The sequence below is a fragment of the Mytilus californianus genome, unplaced genomic scaffold, assembly GCF_021869535.1.
Source record: "Mytilus californianus isolate M0D057914Y unplaced genomic scaffold, xbMytCali1.0.p SCAF_6, whole genome shotgun sequence".
NCBI classification, from domain to species: domain Eukaryota; kingdom Metazoa; phylum Mollusca; class Bivalvia; order Mytilida; family Mytilidae; genus Mytilus; species Mytilus californianus.
The window spans coordinates 120,313-146,552 of NW_026262712.1; the positions used below are offsets into that span (position 1 = coordinate 120,313).

The 26,240-nt window shown below is 34.4% G+C and overlaps 1 protein-coding gene across 1 annotated transcript in view; it reads right to left on the reverse strand.

Annotated features, from left to right (window-relative positions):
• LOC127706956 (2-hydroxyacyl-CoA lyase 2-like) overlaps positions 1-25,749 on the reverse strand; it is a 68,167-nt gene extending 42,418 nt beyond the window's left edge. Inside the window, exons 1-7 of the mRNA XM_052211688.1 lie at positions 25,590-25,749; positions 18,236-18,289; positions 15,537-15,641; positions 14,616-14,694; positions 8,562-8,653; positions 5,998-6,136; positions 4,075-4,189 (exon numbers count right to left, since the gene is read on the reverse strand). Coding sequence (XP_052067648.1) covers positions 4,075-4,189; positions 5,998-6,136; positions 8,562-8,653; positions 14,616-14,694; positions 15,537-15,641; positions 18,236-18,289; positions 25,590-25,724 — 719 coding nt within the window. The 5' untranslated portion in view covers positions 25,725-25,749. The remainder of the gene's footprint in view (positions 1-4,074; positions 4,190-5,997; positions 6,137-8,561; positions 8,654-14,615; positions 14,695-15,536; positions 15,642-18,235; positions 18,290-25,589) is intronic.
• Between the last annotated feature and the right edge of the window lie 491 nt (positions 25,750-26,240).

The window sequence follows — 26,240 nt, forward strand, 5'->3', positions numbered from 1 at the left end:
TATACAGTACATTACGTAAGTACCTACATTATACAGTTCATTACGTAAGTACCTACAAACTATACAGTACATTACGTAAGTACCTACAAACTATACAGTTCATTACGTAAGTACCTACAAACTATACAGTTCATTACATAAGTACCTACAAACTATACAGTTCAAGTCATTTGGAACATTTAAAGATTACTATTCTATTTAATTCACTTGCACAGGTCACCTAGTCATAGGTGAAAGATATTTTCGGGAGTCAGAGGGGTTATAAAGCTACAAAATTTATCTCTAAATGATTATTCAGCTTTGTTTTACTAGCTTAGCAGAGATCCTTTATGGATAGCACCCTATGCCATTGGCTCATACTTTATTGAAATGTCCTATTCTAATTTTCCAAAGGGGTCAAAAAGTTCAAATAAATTATTGTATTGATCAAGATAATGAGCCCCTTGTCCCAGTTAAACAAACTAAGACATTGTCGTCATGCTTTGGATAAGTGTCAAGTATAGAAGAGGAACAAGTCTCTGTTGGTCATTCCAGTATGTTTTGTTACTCGAAATATCTCTGATTTTCTTAAGCCATTTAAGGATAAAATACGAGAATACTGAACATTATTTTGACAAAATCAATGCAGCGTTTGATTTGAATATCATTTGACCATCAATGCATTAAGATCTCAAACACTATGATCTAAAATTAAGAAAACTGGAAATGGGCCAACAAACTCTCGTCTTTTGGATCACCTGCAGATACTGGACTGAAACATAGGTGAAAAGGAAAAATAAGTCTAAGGGTCTGGTACGGACCCAGCTATGTTTGACTAGAAAAGGAATCTGCTATTAAAACAAGCTAAAGCTATTATGATATGTAAACTTTGGCTATCATCTGCATCTTGGATCTATGAATATTTCTCATTGAGCTATTTGAAACTAACAAATCGATAAGAAGAAGTTATCTTCTTCTACATACTCTAAAGAAATCTTAATTTTAAAAATAAAGTAAATATATTTTCACATTAGTTAGTGTTTGAAAAAATATTAACAGAACAATTACTGAAGCATCAAAATTACCGTCTTTAGGTGTGTAAAGTACACGGGTTTTTACCCTGGGAATGATTTCTGAAAAGGAGGGTGCGTATAATGCATGGCTACACTGTTCTTTAACATTTTTTCAGGCCGAATTCCGACAAAGAAAACAAGGTGGTCTGGAGGAAAATATTTAAGTAGCATAAAAGTGATTGTTGTTATGTTTTACATGTATATTTGTACCTTCTTATATCTGATTTATAATGTTATATGCAAATAAAAATCATTTAAATGCTTTAGTACTTGCTTTTTGCATTTTCTTGTGTTTTCCGTTGTTGCCCGGAAGTTGCATTTGATCATGTCCAAATTAGAGATGAAGGATTCTGTCAATAGCCAAATTAGTGTAGGTGTTTCCCGAGTTTATTACTTACTTTGTATATGGTTCTTACAAGGAATACAGAACGTAAATGTATGAAAATTAAATGAAACATGCCCGTTTGATGATAGCGACCGCCATTGTTTTTTTACTTGTAGTATCAGGTCAGGGGTTTATCTGTTTATTTTGGGAAAAAGGACCCTGGATGTATAAAATAACTTATTCAAGTAATATTTTTGTCATTATTTTTAAAGTAACTTTTTATCTCTATACTCCTCTAAAATTTAATAAATTCTTTATTTTATGTAATAAAATGATAAATAAATTCATGAAAACTACATTTGGTTCATGCTTTTATTGAAATATAAAATAACTTTATTGGTAATTTAATCATTTTTAAAAACAAAATTTACCTGTATAAGTAATTAAAAAAAATAACTTGTTTAAGTAATGCCCCTGACTGCCCAAAATTGGGAAAAATGTAGGGTTTTTGACATTGGGAATGTCAGTAACTGCTAGTAGTCTGTTGTTATTTATGTATTATTGTCATTTTGTTTATTTTCTTTTGTTTCCTATTCTGACATCGAACTGGGACTTCTCTTTTTCTGAGTTTTACTGTGCGTATTGTTGTGCGTTTGTTTTTTCTACATTGGCTAGAGGTATAGGGGGATGGTTGAGATCTCAAAAAACATGTTTAACCCCGCCGCATTTTTGCACCTGTCCCAAGTCAGGAGCCTCTGGCCTTTGTTAGTCTTGTATCATTTTTAATTTTAGTTTCCTGTGTATAATTTGGAGTTTAGTATGACATCCATTATCACTGAACTAGTATACATATTTGTTTAGGGGCCAGCTGAAGGACGCCTCCGGGTGCCGGAGACCCATTGGTGGCATTCGGCTGTTGTCTGCTCTATGGTCGGGTTGTTGTCTCTTTGACACATTCCCCATTTCCATTCTCAATTTTACCTACATTATACAGTCCATTACGTAAGTACCTACATTATACAGTCCATTACGTAAGTACCTACATTATACAGTTCATTACATAAGTACCTACAAACTATACAGTTCATTACGTAAGTACCTAAAAACTATACAGTTCATTAAGTAAGTACCTACAAAACATACAGTTCATTACGTAAGTACCTACATTATGCAGTTCATTACGTAAGTACTTACATTATACAGTTCATTACGTAAGTAACTACATTATACAGTTAATTACGTAAGTACCTACAAACTATACAGTTCATTACGTAAGTACCTACATTATACAGTTCATTACGTAAGTACCTACATTATACAGTTCATTAAGTAAGTACCTACATTATACAGTTCATTAAGTAAATTTAATAAATTCTTTATTTTATGTAATAAAATGATAAATAAATTCATGAAAACTACATTTAGTTCATGCTTTTCTTGAAATATAAAATAACTTTATTGGTAATTTAATCATTTTTAAAAACAAAATTTACCGGTATAAGTAATTAAAAAAAATAACTTGTTTAAGTAATGCCCCTGACTTGCCCAAAATTGGGAAAAATAAAGGGGTTTTTGACATTGGGAATGGGTCCGAATACCGGTCCATGTGGAAGGCTAGAAAAATCCATATCATGTGACTTTTAACGGTTGTCCTTAAGTTGAATAAAGTGATGATTTTAAACACGTTTTTACTATGTAACATTTTTTAAAAACCTTCATACAAATCCTAATTGCAGACATGTCAATGACATCTTGTAAACTGTACAAATTTGATTAAGGAATAAAATTAATCTGTCAATTGATTTGATGTAACTCCAACCTGTCAAAACAGGAACACTGAACAAGTATAAGCCAAAAACTAACAATAAAGGGCTACACTGAAGGAGCATGATGTAACTCTATCCTATCAAAACAGGAACACTGAACAAGTTTAAACCAAAAACTAACAATAAAGGGCTACACTGAAGGAGCATGATGTAACTCTATCCTATCAAAACAGGAACACTGAACAAGTTTAAACCAAAAACTAACAATAAAGGGCTACACTGAAGGAGCATGATGTAACTCTATCCTATCAAAACAGGAACACTGAACAAGTATAAACCAAAAACCAACAATAAAGGGCTACACTGAAGGAGCATGATGTAACTCTTTCCTATCAAAACAGGAACACTGAACAAGTATAAACCAAAAATCAACAATAAAGGGCTACACTGAAGGAGTATGGTGCAACTCCAACCTGTCAAAACAGGAACACTGAACAAGTATAAACCAATAAAATAGTGATTTGGTTGATTTCTTCCATAAGAAAATTAGGGTAAAAGAAATTGTGGGGTATTTGTCAATACCACAACCACCTTTTAACAAAATTTACCAGAAGGTATAGGTCAATTATAAAGTAGCATCACAAACAATCAGAAGGCCATCTAGATGTCAACATGCAGCAACAATAAATACATATAGGTGTCTATACATAAGTCTAGCTCTTAATCATCTAATGTTTGAAACATTGGAAATTAATTTAACAGAGAGTGACACAGTGTTTCGCCAAATAAGCCCCACTAAAAATATGAAAAATACAGTATTGTCAGTTAATGTCCATGGTAACCTTCACCTTTCATATCAATTTCAAAGAATGTACATATAACCATTAGGTTACAGTTTGGTTTTTCTTTTTTTAATTAATTTATGACTTACCAATTAATTATTCGTTGAACAAGACTTACAGGTCCTGTCTCCTTCACACCAAGCTGTGAGTAAACAATGTCATACGGATATAATACATCAATGGGAAACTCAACAAAAACAGGACCTGTAAAAGAAAAAAATGTCTGCATGAAACAAACACAGATAAGGTAAACAAAGGTGTAGAAGAAATCACATGGTAATCAAAGGTGTAGAAGACATCTCAGGGTAAACAAAGGTGTAGAAGACATGACAGGGTAAACAAAGGTGTAGAAGACATGACAGGGTAAACAAAGGTGTAGAAGATACCACAGGGTAAACGAAGGTGTAGAAGATACCACAGGGTAAACAAAGGTGTAGAAGATACCACAGGGTAAACAAAGGTGTAGAAGATATCACAGGGAAAACAAAGGTGTAGAAGATATCTCAGGGTAAACAAAGGTGTAGAAGATATCTCAGGGTAAGCAAAAGTGTAGAAGATATCACAAGGTAAACAAAGGTGAAGAAGATACCACAGGGTAAACAAAGGTGTAGAAGATATCACAAGGTAAACAAAGGTGTAGAAGATACCACAGGGTAAACAAAGGTGTAGAAGTTATCACAGGGTAAACAAAGGTGTAGAAGATATCTCAAGGTAAACAAAGGTGTAGAAGATATCACAAGGTAAACAAAGGTGTAGAAGATATCACAAGGTAAACAAAGGTGTAGAAGATATCACAGGGTTATCAAAGGTATAGATAAAGGCAACAGTAGTATACTGCTGTTCAATAGTCATCAATTGATTAAGCGAAAACAAATCCGAGTCACAAACCAAAACCGAGGGAAACACATCAACTATAAGAGGAAAACAATGGAATAACAGAAACACTGAACTGCTACAAAAAGAAACACCAACATACATAGAAACGGACTATTTGATAACAACTGCCATATTCCTGACTTGGTACATAACATCTTAAGAAAAAATGGTGGATTGAACCTGGTTTTATGGCTAGCCAAACTTCCTGCTTATATGGCAATGAAAAAATACCGCTAAAATGACAGAATATATCACAGGGTAAACAAAGGTGAAGAAGATAGCACAGGGTAAACAAAGGTGTAGAAGATAGCACAGGGTAAACAAAGGTGTAGAAGATAGCACAGGGTAAACAAAACCATGTCTAAGATAAACAGGCAACAACATGGATAAAAGATAGATCGTACGGTCTTCAACACAGAGCCTTGGCTCACACCAAACAGCAAGCTATAAAGGGCCCCAAAAATTACTATTGTAAAACCATTCAAAAGGGAAAACCAAGGGTCTTATCTATATAAAAAATGAGAAGCGAGAAACACTTATGAACCACATCAACAAACGACAACTACTGAACATCAACTATTAAACTAAAAAAACGGAAACACACAAATAATCAATAAGCTATTTTTTTCCTTAAAAATTTTACCTACCTTCACATGACTTTTGTTTTCATGTGTCATCAGAGTTACATGTAAGTAAGGATAATTACAGAAGTTCTTAATGTTCACCTGAAAGATTGTTGTAGAAACTTTACCTTGTCTAGTGTGTCAGACCTTCAGGTGTACCTGACAGATTGTCTGGTGTGCCAGACTGCAGCTCTTTTCACAAAAAATCTTAAGAGTAAAAATACTCCTAAGTCATACACATTTCAGTATAGCTTACGATCAATTTTAATCGTAAGATTTTTTGTGTAAAGAGTCGCTAGTCTTTAAATAAATAAGTCTTAAGTGTTGGGACTGTGCCTTACCTAGAGTACCAGAATATGTCTTACTGTAATCTGTCTCTACTGTCAGAATATATTCTTCCTGGTGTGCCAGACTGGGCCTCACTTCAATTTGTTTTCAGTATATGGACTATACCCAGCCTAGTGTTCCAAACTTGACTTGAAAGTTGTATCTAGTAATGATATGAATGCTTACCTGGTGTGCCAGACTGGGCCTCATTTAAAGCAGTTTTCAATGTAGGAACGATATCTCTAACTTTCGTGACAGTAGCACAGTATTTACATAAAGGTTTAAATAAAGACATCTGGTCTATATCCTGTAGTGCACCTCTTCCCTGAAATAAAATTACAAGTTGTTATTTATGTATATCCCGTGGGCACCCCTACCTTTAAACAACACAAATACAAGTCGTTATTAATTGATATCCTGTATGCAACCCCTCCCATGAAACATAAATAGATATACGTAGTACGTACTGTAATTTAAGATATAATTGCATGCATTTATAAATGCAATTTTTGAAGAAAAGACAAAAATGCAACATTAATTATTGCTGTTTCAGGAAAGTCTTCATACAGAGATATGTATCCGATATCAGAATGCTAGTTCTTATTACTGTGATTCTCACCTAGTCACATTATTCCCAATAATAAAATTTCACAATTATTTCTAAATTTACAGTAGTTTGTTATCTATATCCTGTAGGGTAGCCCTCCCCTAAAATAGGAATTCAAGTTATTACTTATCTATATCCTGTAGGGAAGCTCTGCCCTGAAACAGAAATACAAGTAATTTTATCTTTATCCTGTACGGCACCCATCCAATGAAACAGAAATACATATTGTTTTTATCTTTATCCTGTAGGGCACCCCTCCCTTGAAATAGGAATACAAGTTATAATTGATCTATATCCTGTTCGGTAGCCCTGCCCTGAAACAGAAATACAAGTAGATTTTATCAATATCCTGTAAGGCACAACTCCCTTGAAACAGAAATACAAGTTGTATGATCTTTAACAATACAAGTAGTTGATTATCTATATCCTGTAGGCCGCCTCTCCAATGAAACAGAAAAAAATGTAGTTTTTATCTATATCATGTAGGGCACCCCTCTCTATAAAAAGGAATACAAGTTGTTGTTTATCTATATCCTGTAGGGCACCCCTCCCTTCAAATAGTAATACTAGTTGTTATTGATCTATATCCTGTAGGGTAGCCCCGCCCTTAAACAGAAATACAAGTAGTGTTTATCTACATCCTGTAGGGCACCCCTCGATATACATGTTGTTATTGATCTATATCCTGTAGGATAGCCCAGCCCTTAAACAGAAATACAATTAGTTTTTACCTTTATCCTGTAGGGCACCCCTCCCTTAAAATAGAAATACATGTGGTTATTGATCTATATCCTGTAGGGCACCCCTCCCTTAAAATAGGAATACAAGTTGTTATAGATCTGTATCTTGTATGGCACCCCTCCCTTGAAATAGTAATACTAGTTGTTATTAATCTATATCCTGTAGGATAGCCCTGCCCTTAAACAGAAATACAAGTAGTGTTTATCTACATCCTGTAGGGCACCCCTCGATATACATGTTGTTATTGATCTATATCCTGTAGGGTAGCCCAGCCCTTAAACAGAAATAATCGTAGTTTTATCTATATCCTGTACGGCATCCCTCCAATGGAATAGAAATACATGTAGTTTTTATCTATATCCTGTACGGCACCCCTCCCTTGAAATAGAAATACATATTGTTATTGATCTATATCCTGTAGAGTAACCCAGCCCTGATATAGTCCTGTAGAGATGGGTTTTTTCAGAACCTTTCAGAACATACTTTTGCATAGATTCATAGTAATTAATACCCTTTTGTACAAAATTAAATTAAAAGATACTAAGTTATATAGTTTTTGTAAACTTGTTAAAGAAACCATTGAACACATTTTTTTAATGCACAATAACATTTCAATTGTGGAAGTCTTTTTCAAATATTGTAAAACTTGTTTTGTTTTTTGGTAAACTTTGTTCTCAACAAAGAGAATGTGTTTCTTGGGTGCATTTGAATCTGTTAGTCATATTAAAAAGAATTATATCTATAAATGTAAATTAAATGAAACAAAACCAAATGGTTAGGTTATAGAATGGAATAAAAAAAATACCAATTCCTTGAATATCATATTGCAAAGGAAAAAATAAAGTCCAAGTTTGTGAAAAAAATTTTGACTCCTTTAAATGTAATATTTAACTAAATATTGTTGCATATTATCTATTTTTAATTATGTTAAACTAAAATAGTTATATGCTATTAGAGTAAAGTTATGCTTGCCTTCAAAAATAATCATTTTATAAAGTAATCCATGATACACATTGTAGCAAAACAGATGAGTAAAAACTATAAGTATTATCTGAGAGAAAGTTACAGAAAGAGAGATTAATCACATTAAATCTATATGTAACTTTAAATGCTCTTATTGTAAAGATCAATTATTCAGGGATACATATTGTATACTGCAATGTTTTCTATACTCAACCTGTTGATACCCTTGTCAGGTGGTAATGTATTGGGGTATGTGAAATTCTGACTATTAACATCATTAAAAAAGAGGGTCAACACACAAGGAATGGATGTGGAAGACTGAAAGTTTTATAACATTTAAAGGATCATACACAAAAACTATCAAGCGCTACATCAATATACCAGGAATATTTAAAATATCATTGGAGCTTATTAAAGTGTGAGGACTGTAGATATTTACCTTAAGTAGTGTAGCTGCAGCCCCACCTATTAACAATACTGGTGATTCAGCCATCTGGGCATTTTTCACTGCTGTAACTGTGTTTGTCAAACCTGAAATTTAAATTTGAAGAATCATTTCTGCCTCCAAAAAGTTCAATTTCCAATGGGCAATCAAGAGAAATAAGTTAACTACAATGACTGGGCAATCAAGAGATAACATTTAGTTACACTGACTAGGCAATCACGAGATATCATTTAGTTACACTGACTCGGCAATCAAGAGATAACATTTAGTTACACTGACTGGGCAATTAAGAGATAACATTTAGTTACACTGACTGGGCAATCAAGAGATAACATTTAGTTACACTGACTGGGCAATCAAGAGATAACATTAAGTTACACTGAATGGGCAATCAAGAGATAACATTTAGTTACACTGACTGGGCAATCAAGAGATAACATTAAGTTACACTGACCGGGCAATCAAGAGAAATCAGTTAACTACATTGACTGGTCAATCAAGAGATAACATTTAGTTACACTGACTACGCAATCATTAGAAATCAGTTAGCTACACTGACTGGGCACTCAAGAGATAACATTTAGTTACACTGACTGGGCAATCAAGAGAAATCAGTTAACTACATTGACTGGGCAATCAAGAGATAACATTTAGTTACACTGACTGGGCAATCAAAAGATAACATTTAGTTACACTGACTGGTCAATCAAGAGATAACATACAGTTACACTGAATGGGCAATCAAGAGGTAACATTTAGTTACACTGACTGGGCAATCAAAAGATAACATTTAGTTACACTGACTGGGCACTCAAGAGATAACATTTAGTTACACTGACTGGGCAATCAAGAGATATCATTTAGCTACATTGACTGGGCAATCAAGTGATAACATTTAGTTTCACTGATTGGGCACTCAAGAGATAACATTTGGTTACACTGACTGGGCAATCAAGAGATAACATTAAGTTACACTGACTGGCAATCAAGAGAAATCAGTTAACTACATTGACTGGTCATTCAAGAGATAACATTTAGTTACACTGACTACGCAATCATAAGAAATCAGTTAGCTACACTGACTGGACAATCAAGAGATATCATTTAGCTACATTGATTGGGCAGTCAAGAGATAACATTTAGTTACACTGACGGAGCAATCAAGAGATAACATTTGGTTACACTGACTTGGCATTCAAGATATAACATTTGGTTACACTGACTGGGCAATCAGGAGATATCATTTAGTTACACTGACTGGGCAATCAAAAGAAATCATTTAGTTACACTGACTATGCAATCAAAAGAAATCAGTAAGCTACACTGACTGGGCAATCAAGAGATATATATTAGCTACATTGATTGAGCAATCGAGAGATCACATTAAGTTACACTGATTGGGCAATCAAGAGATATCATTTAGCTACATTGACTGGTCAATCAAGAGATAACATTTAGTTACACTGACTACGCAATCATTAGAAATCAGTTAGCTACACTGACTGGGCACTCAAGAGATAACATTTAGTTACACTGACTGGGCAATCAAGAGAAATCAGTTAACTACATTGACTGGGCAATCAAGAGATAACATTTAGTTACACTGACTGGGCAATCAAAAGATAACATTTAGTTACACTGACTGGTCAATCAAGAGATAACATACAGTTACACTGAATGGGCAATCAAGAGGTAACATTTAGTTACACTGACTGGGCAATCAAAAGATAACATTTAGTTACACTGACTGGGCACTCAAGAGATAACATTTAGTTACACTGACTGGGCAATCAAGAGATATCATTTAGCTACATTGACTGGGCAATCAAGTGATAACATTTAGTTTCACTGATTGGGCACTCAAGAGATAACATTTGGTTACACTGACTGGGCAATCAAGAGATAACATTAAGTTACACTGACTGGCAATCAAGAGAAATCAGTTAACTACATTGACTGGTCATTCAAGAGATAACATTTAGTTACACTGACTACGCAATCATAAGAAATCAGTTAGCTACACTGACTGGACAATCAAGAGATATCATTTAGCTACATTGATTGGGCAGTCAAGAGATAACATTTAGTTACACTGACGGAGCAATCAAGAGATAACATTTGGTTACACTGACTTGGCATTCAAGATATAACATTTGGTTACACTGACTGGGCAATCAGGAGATATCATTTAGTTACACTGACTGGGCAATCAAAAGAAATCATTTAGTTACACTGACTATGCAATCAAAAGAAATCAGTAAGCTACACTGACTGGGCAATCAAGAGATATATATTAGCTACATTGATTGAGCAATCGAGAGATCACATTAAGTTACACTGATTGGGCAATCAAGAGATATCATTTAGCTACATTGACTGGGCAATCAAGTGACAACATTTAGTTACACTGACTGGGCAATAAAGAGATAACATTTAGTTACACTGACTGGGCCATAAAAAGATATCATTTAGTTAAACTGACTGGGCAATCGAAAGAAATCATTTAGTTACACTGACTATGCAATCAAAAGAAATCAGTTAGCTACACTGACTGGGCAATCAATAGATATCATTTAGCTACATTGATTGGGCAATCAAGAGATAACATTTAGTTACACTGACTGGGCAATCAAAAGATACCATTGAGTAACACTGATTGGGCACTCAAGAGATAACATTGAGTTACACTGACTGGGCACTCAAGAGATAACATTAAGTTACACTGACAGAGCAATCAAGAGATAATATTTGGTTACACTGACTGGGCACTCAAGAGATAACATTTAGCTACACTGACTTGGCAATCAAGAGATAACATTTAGTTACACTGACAGAGCAATCAAGAGATAACATTGAGTTACACTGACTGGGCACTCAAGAGATAACATTTAGCTACACTGACTTGGCAATCAAGAGATAATATTTGGTTACACTGACTGGGTAATCAAGAGATAACATTTAGTTACACTGACTTGGCAATCAAGAGATAACATTTAGTAACACTGGCGGAGCAATCAAGAGATAACATTTAGTTTCACTGACTGAGCAATCAAGAGATAACATTTAGTTACAATGACTGGGCACTGACAGAGCAATCAAGAGATAACATTGAGTTACACTGACTGGGCACTCAAGAGATAACATTTAGCTACATTGACTTGGCAATCAAGAGATAACATTTAGTTACACTGACTTGGCAATCAAGAGAAAACATTTAGTTACACTCACTGGGCAATCAAGAGATAACATTTAGTTACACTGACTGGGCAATCAAGAGATAATATTTGGTTACACTGACTTGGCAATCAAGAGATAACATTTAGTTACACTGACTGGGCAATCAAGAGATAACATTTAGTTACACTGACTGGGCAATCAAGAGAAATCAGCTAGCTACACTGACTAGACAATCAAGAGATAACATTTAGTTACACTGACCGGGCAATCAAAAGAAATCAGCTAGCTACACTGACTAGACAATCAAGAGATAACATTTAGTTACACTGACCGGGCAATCAAAAGAAATCAGCTAGCTACACTGACTAGACAATCAAGAGATAACATTTGGTTACACTGACTGAGCAATCCAGAGATAACATTTAGTTACACTGACTGAGCAATCCAGAGAAATCATTTATAGTCAGGGGTAGTACAAGTACAAGTCATTATTATTTACTTGAAGATTGAAGTAATTACATACTTGTATAACTAATTTGTAAGATTTATATTTTCTTTTCAAGGTTTGAATAGTCTCCCCTTAGTCTTCTCCAAAAATTTACTTGTATAAGTAGTTTTAGTTTACAATCCCTCAAATTCTCAAGTTTTGGAAGGTAAAAAACATGCCTGAAACAATTTTTCTCTGGTTTGCTAATAATTTTTTGCTGTGACAGTGGACCTAATTTGAATGATCTATCAACATACCTGGACCTGCTGTGACTGATCTATCAACATACCTGGACCTGCTGTAACAGTAGTCCTTATTATACTGATCTATCATCATACCTGGACCCTATTGACAGTGGACCTTGATGCTGTGACCATGGACCTTATAAGACTGATCTATCAACATACCTGGACCCTAATGACAGTGGACCTTATTAGACTGATATATCAACATACCTGGACCTGCTGTGACAGTAGACCTTACTAGACTGATCTATCAACATATCTGGACCTGATGTGACAGGGGACCTTATTAGACAGATCTATCAACATAACTGGACCTGCTGTGACAGTGGACCTCATTAGACTGATCTATCAACATACCTGGACCTGCTGTGATGGTGGACCTTATTGGACAGATCTATCAACATACCTGGACCTGCTGTGACAGTAGACCTTACTAGACTGATCTATCAACATATCTGGACCTGCTGTGACAGTGGACCTCATTAGACTGATCTATCAACATACCTGGACCTGCTGTAACAGTAGATCTTACTAGACTGATCTATCAACATATCTGGACCTGCTGTGACAGTGGACCTTATTAGACTAAACTATCAACATACCTGGACCTGCTGTGATGGTGGACCTTATTAGACAGATTTATCAACATAACTGGACCTGCTGTGACAGTACACCTCATTAGACAAATGTATCAACATACCTGGACCTGCTGTGCCTATGGACCTTATTATAGAGATCTATCAACATACCTGGACCTCCTGTGATGGAGGACCTTATTAGACAGATCTATTAACATAACTGGACCTGCTGTTCCTATGGACCTTATTAGAGAGATTTATCAACATACCTGGACCTGCTGTAATGGTGGATCTTATTATAAAGATCTATCAATCAGTATGTGACACAATAATAAAATAAAATTTATTATTAATGAGATTTATCAACATACCTGGACCTGCTGTGCCTATGGACCTTATTAGAGAGATTTATCAACATACCTGGACCTGCTGTGAAGGTGGACCTCATTAGACAGATCTATCAACATAACTGGACCTGCTGTGCTTATGGACCTTATTAGAGAGATTTATCAACATAACTGGACCTGCTGTGATGGTGGACCTTATTAGACTGATCTATCAACATAACTGGACCTGATGTGACAGTGGACCTCATTAGACAGATCTATCAACATACCTGGACCTGCTGTGACAGTGGACCTCAATAGACTGATCTATCAACATAACTGGACCTGCTGTGATGGTGGACCTTATTAGACAGATCTATCAACATTACTGGACCTGCCGTGGCAGTAGACCTCATTAGACTGATCTATCAACATACTTCGACCTGCTGTGACAGTGGATCTTATTAGACTGATCTATCAACATACCTGGACCTGCTGTGACAGTGGACCTTATTAGACTGATCTATCAACATACCTGGACCTGCTGTGACAGTGGTCCTTACTAGACTGATTATCAACATAACTGGACCTGCTGTGACAGTAGACCTCATTAGACTGATCTATCAACATACCTGGACCTGCTGTGACAGTGGATCTTATTAGACTGATCTATCAACATACCTGGACCTGCTGTGACAGAGGACCCTACTAGACTGATCTATGAACATACCTGGACCTGCTGTGACAGTGGACCTTATTAGACTTATCTATCGACATACCTGGACCTGCTGTGACAAAGGACCCTACTAGACTGATATATCAACATACCTGTACCTGCTGTGACAGTGGACCTTACTAGACTGATTTATCAACATACCTGGACCTGCTGTGACAGAGGACCCTACTAGACTGATCTATCAACATACCTGGACCTGATGTGACAGAGGACCCTACTAGACTGATCTATCAACATACCTGGACCTGCTGTGACAGTGGACCTTATGAGACTGGTCTATCAACATACTTGGACCTGCTGTGACAGAGGACCCTACTAGACTGATCTATCAACATACCTGTACCTGCTGTGACAGTGGACCTTACTAGACTTATTTATCAACATACCTTGACCTGCTGTGACTGATCTATCAACATACCCGGACCTGCTGTGACAGGGGACCTTTTTAGACTGATCTATCAACATACCTGGACCTGCTGTGATTGATCTATCAACATACCTGGACCTGCTGTGACAGCTGCAACACCCACTGTTCCTGACATCCTAGCAACAGCATCCGCAGCAAAAACAGCTGTTACCTAAATCAGTTATGTACTAATTAAACACATATGTAAATCCTATTTCAAAAATTAAACAATTATATAGTGTAGTATCAAACACATGTGTTATACATATTAAACTTAAACATGTATACAATGCACAAATCTTAAATACCTTTAATACATATACTTAACTTCTTACATCTATGTAGTACATATGTCAACCCTTACACCTGTGTAGTACATATGTCAACTCTTACACCTGTGTAGCACATATGTCAACTAAAAAAAATCTATACTAACGATTCCTTCCAACTTACTTCATGTCTAGTATCTATAACTTTCATTCCTAACTTTTCACAAGCCACTAAGATAGGTGAGATGTGTCCTTCAACTGACCTCATGTCTAGTATCTATAACTTTCATTCCTTACTTCTCACAAGCCACTAAGATAGGTGAGATGTGTCCTTCAACTGACCTCATGTCTAGTATCTATAACTTTCATTCCTTTCTTCTCACAAGCCACTAAGATAGGTGAGATGTGTCCTCCAACTTAACTCATGTCTAGTATCTATAACCCTCATTCCTAACTTTTTACAAGCCACTAAGATAGGTGAGATGTGTCCTCCAACTTAACTCATGTCTAATATCTATAACTTTCATTCTTACTTTTCAAAAGTTACTGAGAAAGGTGAGATGTGTCCTCAATTAACATTATGCAATGTCATGTCTAGTAACTAAAGCTTTCATTCCTAACTTTTCACAAGCCACTTAGATAGGTGAGATGTGTCCTCAAACTTACCTCATGTCTAGTATCTATAACTTTCATTCCTAACTTTTCACAAGCCACTTTGATAGGTGAGATGTGTGCTCCAACTTACCTCATGTCTTGTATCTATAACTTTCATTCCTAACTTTTCACAAGCCACTAAGATAGGTGAGATATGTCCTCCAACTAAGGTAAATACATATTTCACTCCATGTGCCTACAAAACAAAATTAAAACATAAAACTTTTAACCAAGTTAACATTTTCAGGTATTTCTAAGAGAGCAATGAAATGTTCTTAGACATACATGTCTCAAGGCTTCACTGATTACATCTACATGATCTAGTCTGATGCATGCAACAGGGCTTCACTGATTACATTTAGTCTTATACATGTCATAATGCTTCACTGATTACATCTAGTCTTATACATGTCTCAAGGCTTCACTGATTACATCTAGTTTTATACATGTAACACGACTTTACTGATTACATTTAGTCTGATACATGTCACAATGCTTCACTGATTACATTTAGTCTTATACATGTCACAAGGCGGCACTGATTACATTTAGTTTGATACATGTCACAGAGCTTCACTGATAACATTTAGTCTGATACATGTCACAATGCTTCACTGATTAAATAAAGTCTTATACATGTCACAGGGCTTTACTTATTACATTTAGTCTCATACATGTCACAAGGCTTCACTTATTACATTAACTCTGATACATGTCACAGGACTTTACTTATTACATTTAGTCTCATACATGTCTCAAGGCTTCACTTATTACATTTAGTCTCATACATGTCTCAAGGATTCACTTATTACATCTAGTCTGATACATCTCACAAAGCTTCACTGATTACATTTAGTCTGATACATGTCACAGAGCTTCACTGATATCATTTAGTCTGATTCATGTCACAAGGCTCCACTGATTACATCAAGTCTGATACATGCCACAGGGCTTCACTGATTACATTTAGTCTTACACATGTTACAAGGCTGCACTGATTACATTTAGTCTTATACATGTCACAAGGTGGCACTGATTACATTTAGTCTGATACATATCACAAGGCTCCACTGATGACATCTAGTCCTATACATGTCACAGGGCTACACTGATTACATCAATTCTTATACATGTCACAAGGCTGCACTGATAACATTTAGTCTGATACATGTCACAAGATGGCATCGATTACATCTAGTCTTATACATGTCAAAAGGCTTCACTGATTACATCAAGTTCTATACATGTCACAATGCTTCACTGATTACATCTAGTCTTATACATGTCACAATGCTTCACTGATTACATTTAGTCTTTTACATGTCAAAAGGCTTCACTGATTACATATAGTCTTATACATGTCACAAGGGTTCACTAATTACATCAAGTCTTATACATGTGATGTTATATTTTTTGTGATCCGCTGAGACTCAATATTTTAGAGTAATTTAAAGTCATAGTTTAAGTCTTTTTCTTTTCTTTTTTTTATCAAACATCTTGTTTTAATTCATTGATCAAAAGCCTCACAATTAGTGTTATACATGTAAGAAGAAGGCACTAATTACATCTAGTCTTATACATGTCACAAGGCTTCACTGATTACATCTAGCTTTATACATGTCACAATGCTTCACTGATTACATCTAGTCTTTTACATGTCACATACTGCTCTGCTTACATTAAGACTTATACATGACACAAGGCTTCACTGATTACATTTGGTCTTTTACATGTCACAATGCTTCATTGATTACATCTAGTCTTATACATGTATGTCACAATGCTTCACTGATTACATCTAGTTTTATACATGTCATAATGCTTCACTGATTACATCTAGTCTTGTACATGTCACAATGCTTCACTGATTACATCTAGTTTTACACATGTCATAATGCTTCACTGATTACATCTAGTTTTATACATTTCACAATGCTTCACTGATAACATTTAGACTTATACATGTCACAAGGCTTCACTGATTACATTTAGTCTTTTACATGTCACAAGGCTTCACTGATTACATCTAGTTTTATACATGTATGTCACAATGCTTCACTGATTACATCTAGTCTTATACATGTCAGAAGGTTTCACTGATTACACAGACTGCCAGATACAGTATACATATATATGTAGTAAAAACAACTTGATAAGATGTGTTGGAATGACACGAATAGCCCTGCTTGCAAAAACAGCTTGAAACATTTTCAGTAGTCATGGTAGTGGAGATTTTCAAATTCAAAAAATTCCAAAAACACCTAAGCAAACTCCAAAAATTCCAAAAACACCTAAGTCAGCAGGGCCATAACAACTCTTTAAGTGCATGCCGCAGATAATAGTTTACTATCTTACTGCATCAGTGGCTAAATTAACTGCTATAAGATAGTGGTTTGATTAACTGATTGTGTGTCCATACCATCCCTCTTGGATATATTGTGGCAGCCAATTTTTATTGGTGGAGAAAGATGGAGCCCAAGTCAAAGACACCTACCACGTGCTGTTCCAACTCACAACCTGAGTGTTGACAGGCTAGTAATCATCCATAGATGAACTACTTAGAACACTCAGCCACCCTTTGATATGATATAGCATATATGAGAGGATACAAGGCAATGAAATGTAGGTTAAGAGTGACCTAATTTGAGCTACTTATTTCATACTACTGATAAAAAAACACTTAGATTTCTGATTGTTGCGCTGAAGATGCACCTATCACAAATCTTACCAATAATGCCATTGAATACTGTAATAAAACTTTCAAATGTCATGTTTTTTAAGTAACTTTACCTTTAAAACTTCTCCAACAATATCTCCACCATTTCTCTTTGTTGTTTTATCAACCTATAAAATATACATGTTTGAAATCTGTTTAAAAGATAAATAAATATACATGTTTGAAATCTGTTTAAAAGATAAATAGATGTACAATACTCTGGTGTGTACAATGGATGTACAATACTCTGGTGTGTACAATAGATGTACAATACTCTGGTGTGTACAATAGATGTACAATACTCTGGTGTGTACAATAGATGTACAATACTCTGGTGTGAACAATAGATGTACAATACTCTGGTGTGTACAAAAGATGTTCAATTATCTGGTGTGTACAATAGATGTACAATACTCTGGTGTGTACAATAGATGTACAATACTCTGGTGTGTACAATAGATGTACAATACTCTGGTGTGTACAATAGATGTACAATACTCTGGTGTGTACAATAGATGTACAATACTCTGGTGTGTACAATATATGTACAATACTCTGGTGTGTATAATAGATGTACAATACTCTGGTGTGTACAATAGATGTACAATACTCTGGTGTGTACAATAGATGTACAATTCTCTGGTGTCCAGGTTCAAATTAGCGGTGGTCCAAGGTCCATGACTTTCCATTTACGGGTTTCGGACCTTACCATGGTAGTTAGTTACACCCGACGGACTTTCGTATTTTTGCAGGTTAAAAAAGTTACAAAAGAATTTTAAACAAAAAATATAAAAATCTAGTTTAAAAATAATCCTAAAATATGCAACTTTACTGAAAGGAAACATGTGTTTCAACTTTGCTTAAATTCTTCACAATTGATGTGATTGTTGTCACGTGACTGGTCGCTGTACACAATACCGGGAAACTCAAGAATATAATATTAAAACATAACTAGTACACGGTATGAGTCTGTTTGGTTTTGGTGTGACCTCTTCCAAAAGAAACCCTGATGAAATAGCGGATACAGCGGGGGTGATTGATGAAACGGCTTAAGGATGTTCACTCCTCTTGTTTTTTTAATTTTTGCCAGATATTCAGAATCCTCTGGCTTTATCCATGTAGTGCTATTTAAAATGTTGCCCACTAACACATTGTAACCCCTACTTTTCTTTCCATAATTTGATTACATATAGTTTAAAATGTCATCTTTGAAAATCTTACAAAATCCTTGTTATTTTTTCATCGTTTTTGAAAGAATAAAGTTGCCAATGTTAAATGTATAAAAAGTCTAGAGATAATTATTTCCCCCCAAATTTTCAATAGCTTATATCTCAAAAACAAGCACACAGACCCTTCATTTGATTCTGCTTTTTTAGTTTCTTTATTTATATACTATCAATTTATAACAGTCTTTTAAAAAGCTTGTTATTTTGAAACAGAGTAGCGAACATCCTTAACACAGCCAGAAAGATGGGATCTGACTAAAGACCAAAAATATGACAGAGAAAAACAAGAACGTATTTTTTCCCATCACACAGTGAAAGGAAAAGTGCCCTAGTTCATTGGACAAAAGATACCTTAAAACTTGACCCCATAAAAAATCATGATGAAAAATTACCACCCAGCATCTATATATCTTGCTAAAAAAATGGTTAAAAGAAACTGACCCTAAGTTTGAAAACGAAGTTGAGCTGTTATCTGACACAAAGTTGGGCCGATGCCAGTGTGTTCTTAAGCAGCAATTGAAACCAAACCAATTAAAAAGGTACAAAGTGTTATTTAACACAGGGTATAGTGTTGGGGAAAAGGGGAAGCCTTTTTCTGACTGAATTTATTTAAGAAATTCAGAGAAAAATGAGGTTAATGTAGTAAGATATGATGAGTGCTTTAAAATGGTAAGCATTTTGTGTTTTTATATATATTGAATTTTCAATAAAAATTGGACCTTCTAAGAATAAAGGAGGACCTTCAAGTATTTTTGGTCAAAGGTCCTCGACCTTCCATAGCCTAAAGTAAATTTGAACCCCTGTTGTATCATGTGTATTGCTGTTCATTTTTTCTGTTTACACCCTTTGCCCTTTAAAAACTGTCTTACAAAAACTCTTTGAGGGGTCCACAGGTGACCTGTTGAAAGGCTAATTCTCTTTCCCTTTACCCTCATTTTCTAGTGGCATTCCAAATTTCCTGCCTTTCATCCCAATTGCTATTACAGGACTTACCTATTGTAGTTATTGTTAATTGGTTACCTCCCTTCATTCCAATTGCTATTACAGGACTTACCTATTGTAGTTATTGTTAATTAGTTCTGGCCCTTCATTCTTTTTGCTATTACATGACTTACCTATTGTAGTTATTGTTAATTGGTTACCTCCCTTCATTCCAATTGCTATTACAGGACTTACCTATTGTAGTTATTGTTAATTAGTTTTCGCCCTTCATTCCAATTGCTATTACAGGGCTTACCTATTGTAGTTATTGTTAATTAGTTTTAGCCCTTCATTTCAATTGCTATTACAGGACTTACCTATTGTAGTTATTGTTAATTAGTTTTAGCCCTTCATTCCAATTGCTATTACAGGACTTACCTAGATTGCAGTTATTGTTAATTAGTTCTGGCCCTTCATTCTTTTTGCTATTACAGGACTTACCTATTGTAGTTATTGTTAATTAGTTCCCGCCCTTCATCAGTCAGGGGACTTACTTAAACGAGTGATTTTCTAAATCACTGATTCAAGTAACATTATGTCCATAAAGGTTGGAAGTAAGAGTTGTCTTTCTTTAATAATCACCTATTTAAGTACAAATTAATCACTAGACCAAGTGATTTAATTTTATTGTAGCTTTAATTATAGAATACTAATGATCCAGGGACTAATTATGTTGCTAAAATTATCAGAACCAACATCTGTGTTGATACGATGACCGGGTCATGTCAGGTGATGACCTTGTACTAAATCTAGGATAATGACATGAAAATCACATGTTTAAGTATCATACCTCAATTTCCTTCCAAAAAATCACTTCTTTAAGTATCATTATTTTAATAACCCCCACTAATTTCAACACCCAAGAACAGTGAAATTTTGATGGCAAACAGTAGAATTTTATTACATAATCTATAAGATGAAACCTTGAATTTTACAGGAAAAATACTCCCACTGCTGGGAAAAATCTGTTAAGAAAGTATCAGTTCATTATGTAAAGCCATTTTTATAGCATTTTTTCAACTAAAATAGAATTTTCAGCTAAATGATTGCATCAAAGGCATAAACCTTGCTGCTTAAAAGAAGCAAAAAATTTATTTTTTTCAATTTTACTAATGAAAAGATATTATCTAAACCTTTGTGTTTAAAATTTTGGTAAAACTACAAAATCACAATTTGTGACAAAACTTCGAATTTGCTACTGAAATAAGTGATTTAAAAATCACTTATTTCAATAAGTCCCCTGACTGTTCATTCCAATTGCTGTTACAGGACTTACCTATTGTAGTTATTGTTAATTAGTTCTCGCCCTTCATTCCAATTGCTATTACAGGACTTACCTATTGTAGTTATATTGTTAATTAGTTCCTTCCCTTCATTCCGATTGCTATTACAGGACTTACCTAAATAAATCTGTCACTCCAATGATATTATATGCTAAGATATAACCCAGATCTAATTAATAATTATTAATGTAATTAACTTCAAAATGTCTAATAATATAGCTTATAATCATTACCACTTAGGAAATAGATAATTTTCAAATAAATCTGTCACTCCAATTTTTATTGTGAGATAAGACATTATGCTTAGTCATAAAAAAGATAACAAGAGTAAAATATTTAAAAATTCCACTTTTGGATATTCAAAATGGCGATAACTCACAAAGGAGATATACTAATATCTTGAAAATTGAACAAGACCTTCATTTATTCCCAGGAAACAACATATTTAAATTTGAAAAAAATTTGTTAAAGCGTTTTCATGTTATTGTGGTGACACTGTTTGGCAGCCGCCCGTAGATCCGCCCAGCCGCCCGCCGTACATCACCATTTTAATAACTGATATTTCCTTCGAAAATCCGGTTAATAATTAAATTGGTGTATAATTTTTTAAAAATTTCAAATATTTATCATGTTTATCGTGTTTATGTTGGATTGCTGCTACCAAGTAATTATTTTTCTTTGATTTGCATTGAAGTGAACATGAATGCATTTAATATAAAACAACTGAAGACCAAGTGATCTGTATCATCAAGGTGTTTATCTTTATTGACGCATTGTAACAATCATTCAAAACTCATATTTTTACAGACAGTTGACACTTGAAGACTCTTAACATTATGTCATAGTCATGCATATCATTTATTTCTTAATACTGTTATTTTAAAGAGCAGAAATATTAATATGTATATTTCTAAATAGGGCAAACAAACTCAGCATGCTCAGGGGAACTGATTATGGGTGATGGACAAAGGGCGAACAGTCCCCATACCCTAAGGTAGTGTTGTAGAACTGGAGATATAAAGATAGTGTAACAGGTTGAGGTAGGGAAGATCTTTTTTGGTGCAGTCGGTTACATCTTGAGATTTAGGTTTCAAATCCCACTGATCCCATTTGATTTAATTGTTCTCTTATGTTGTCAGGACAATACAGACCTGACTGCTTATGGGGGAAAAGGATGGTTCACTTTGCATTGAGGATCATCATGATCATACAGTGAGCTTTAATTTGGTATCTGTTTGTCTGCTGTATACACGTGAATGTGGACTGTATGCGTATCATTTCCAATATCTGTTCCTTTCTTTTTCATATAACATGTATAAATGGGGTCTTGCTGTGATGATTCTTTGACCAAATATTATAATATGTGACCTTTCACATCCAGCCACAAAATGCATTACATGTTCGTGCATGTATGTATTTAGACATTCTCTGTATCAACTTTGACACAGAGATCAGGAATGGAATCTAAAATTAATTGTTCAAACTGGACTGTCAGGTTATCGGACTACATCTAAATATCAGACCTATTGGCCGAAAATGTATTGAAAAGTCGGACTATAGTTGGAATTTTGGGTTTGTTGGATTATAGCTACGCTCCCACAAGCAACTACTGCTGGCATGCTGTTAAATTGATTGAGTCAGGATGTATGACAGCCGGTCAGTAGGGATGATAGACATCATTGAACTGGCCATAGGATTTCTGGGTGAAAGACTTGGGGGTTCAGTAGGAAATCTGTAAGCTTTTCAGATGGATGGTATGCAGCCATAAAAAGAGAATGGGATGTGTTGTTTATCTGGAGATATAAAGATATTAAGAACTATAGGAAAGATGTTCTTTGGCTCTGTCTATTAGAGCACTGCCTTTAGATCCCTAGATTGAGGATTTGAATCCTACTGGTACCATCTACATCTACATAATACTTCTTAACTTCAATATGTTGAAGATTACAAGAAGGCACATACTACAGTCAGGGGTACTACTTGTACAAGTTATTTTTATTTACTTGAAGAAGTAAATAATAATATACTTATATAAGTGAATTTGTTATATTCATATTTTCTTATAAAGTTTGAATAATCTCCCCTAAATTTTCTCAAAAAATTTACTTGCATAAGTAATTTTTTTTTACAATCCTTAAAATTCTCAAGTTTTGGGATGTAAAAACATGCCTTAATCAATTTTTCTCTGGTTAGCTCATAATTTATTATTAGAGTTCAATGTTTCATCTCATTAATTCAGCAGAGAAACTAATTGCACAAAGATCTTAAGTAATTGCACAAGGCCTTCAAAAATTGCCCCTTGGAGGCTTGTAAATGAGCAGTATTTTGAAGATAACAGACAAATGAGATTTTCATTGTCCATGAAATTACACTTCAATAACTAGTAAAGACATCTGCAAAGGACAGACAATTAAAAATTCTATTGGAGCAAAGAAGTCCTGAGAAATTCAAGAAAAGAAGATAGTATGACTTTTTTACTTTTACAAGTAAAAAAAAACTGAATGTCTAAGGGACATAACTAAGCCATTAAAATAATTTACGTATACAAGTAAATAAAATACACTTGTATAAGTATCTTACAATTTTACTTATATAAGTATATCAATATTTACTTCTTCAAGTAAATAAAAATGACTTGTACAAGATGTACCCCTGACTGTACCAGGGAAAAATTAGCAATCTGAACATATTTACAATAATTTCAGAGGAGGGACAACACTCTGCACACTGCATGCAGATTTGTCTTATATTATCAATCGGTCGCAGTGATAATGTGTCATTTATTACAAGCAGTTCGTGGCATGAACATCATCTGGACAATCAAAATTGTTGACTGAGATTTTAAATATAATCAATTATTTACAGTTGTAATGGTTATACAATATACTTTCATGTACACATAATAAAAGATTTTGGTTATTGTCATTATTTGTCGGGAATATACATATTTGTCATACTTATCCCCGTATTAAACTGCTTAATATCCCCAAGGGCTTATTTCATATGTCATGGACATTAATAGAATTCATTTGATTGATTTTAAGGTTTTATTTGGGACCAAATTTTATTTATTACAAAATTATAAGAATGGTACTCATTCTTCATTTATCTGTAGAGAACAAATAATCCGACCAATACACAAATTATACACAATTGTAAAAAGCTATTTTATTACATGGTTTTTCCGGTAAAACATTGCCAGGTCTTAAATATATTCAATATACACAAAAAAGCAGTAATTATGTCAAAGGTTATGTATTTACTCACGTATTAACAAAAACTTGTGCCTTGTATTTTTATAGACTTTGAATAAAATTCCCGCCATTATATCTTCAAAGATACAATTTACCAACCAGCCAACAAAAAGTAAAAAATACATTATTTTTTTTATGTAAAAGTTATTTTCTATCATCATGATCATCAATAAATCTTTCTCTGTGAGAACTTGCTATATTTCCATGAATTTAGTGGAGTACATTTGATTTTAAAACACGTACAAATCAATCTTTTACAATATTTAAAATTATGAAACGGAAACTGAAATCATACCACGTGACATGAAAAGTTTTGCACACGGCACCTAGACTGTCGTCCCTCCTCTACCATGTCTACAATAATTTCAAAACATTTTTTTTTTATTTAGATAAAAACATGATTTTGATCTCGCAATATATAGGGTACCCTATGTGATTTTGCACCAGACTTAAATGAATCTAAGTCTGGGCTACAGGCTACTTGGTATATAGTAAGGAATTCCACAACCTTATTGTTCTGGGAAAAAATTAATATAAATGGTCATCTATGTTTTTTCCATATTTACTAGCCAGTTAGTAGCACCTGCCTCCAATATACATGATATACATGATATTAGCCCAAATAGTGATGACGACTTGATATACTCATAATAATTAATATATAAATGAAATAAATAAATTTGCCTTGTTAAACAATTGGTAAATTATGCCAAATTTTCTTAAAACAAACAGAGCTCCAAATGCTGCCGCTGACACACTGAATGGAAGAATATAATTCTTTAAAACTCTCGAATATGTGTCTGAGTCTGTGCTCCCCATGGTGGACTTTAAACCTGTATCATTTGATGGATAAATCTAGAGAGACTCCTTTGTTATATTGTTGTCTCTGAGGACCATTTGAAGTACAGCTTAATCCCAATCAACTGGATATAATGTATGTAGACCAGGCGCGTACGGTTACGTCAAAACGCCCGAGCGTACACATAAATTTAGATCTTAAAAGAACTGGATAAAAGCGAAATAGCCTTGTATTTTTTTCTTCTTCTTCTTCTAGTGTTTATCAATCCCCCTATTTGCAGGGTCACCGCATTAGAGAACAAAGGTAAAATGATAAGGCACTGGCTACAGTTACATGGAAATGTAACAATAATATAAAAATTATTGTTACATTAGAGACTAATTGCCGGAATGCAGGGTTGGGTGGGGAACCGATTAATTACGAATGTAACAATAATATTTGGGTCTACGGTTACATTGCGTTATTGTTACATTAACGCGCTGCAATGTACGATGGGAATAGTAATAAATACGTATAAAAATAAAACTTGAAAACTT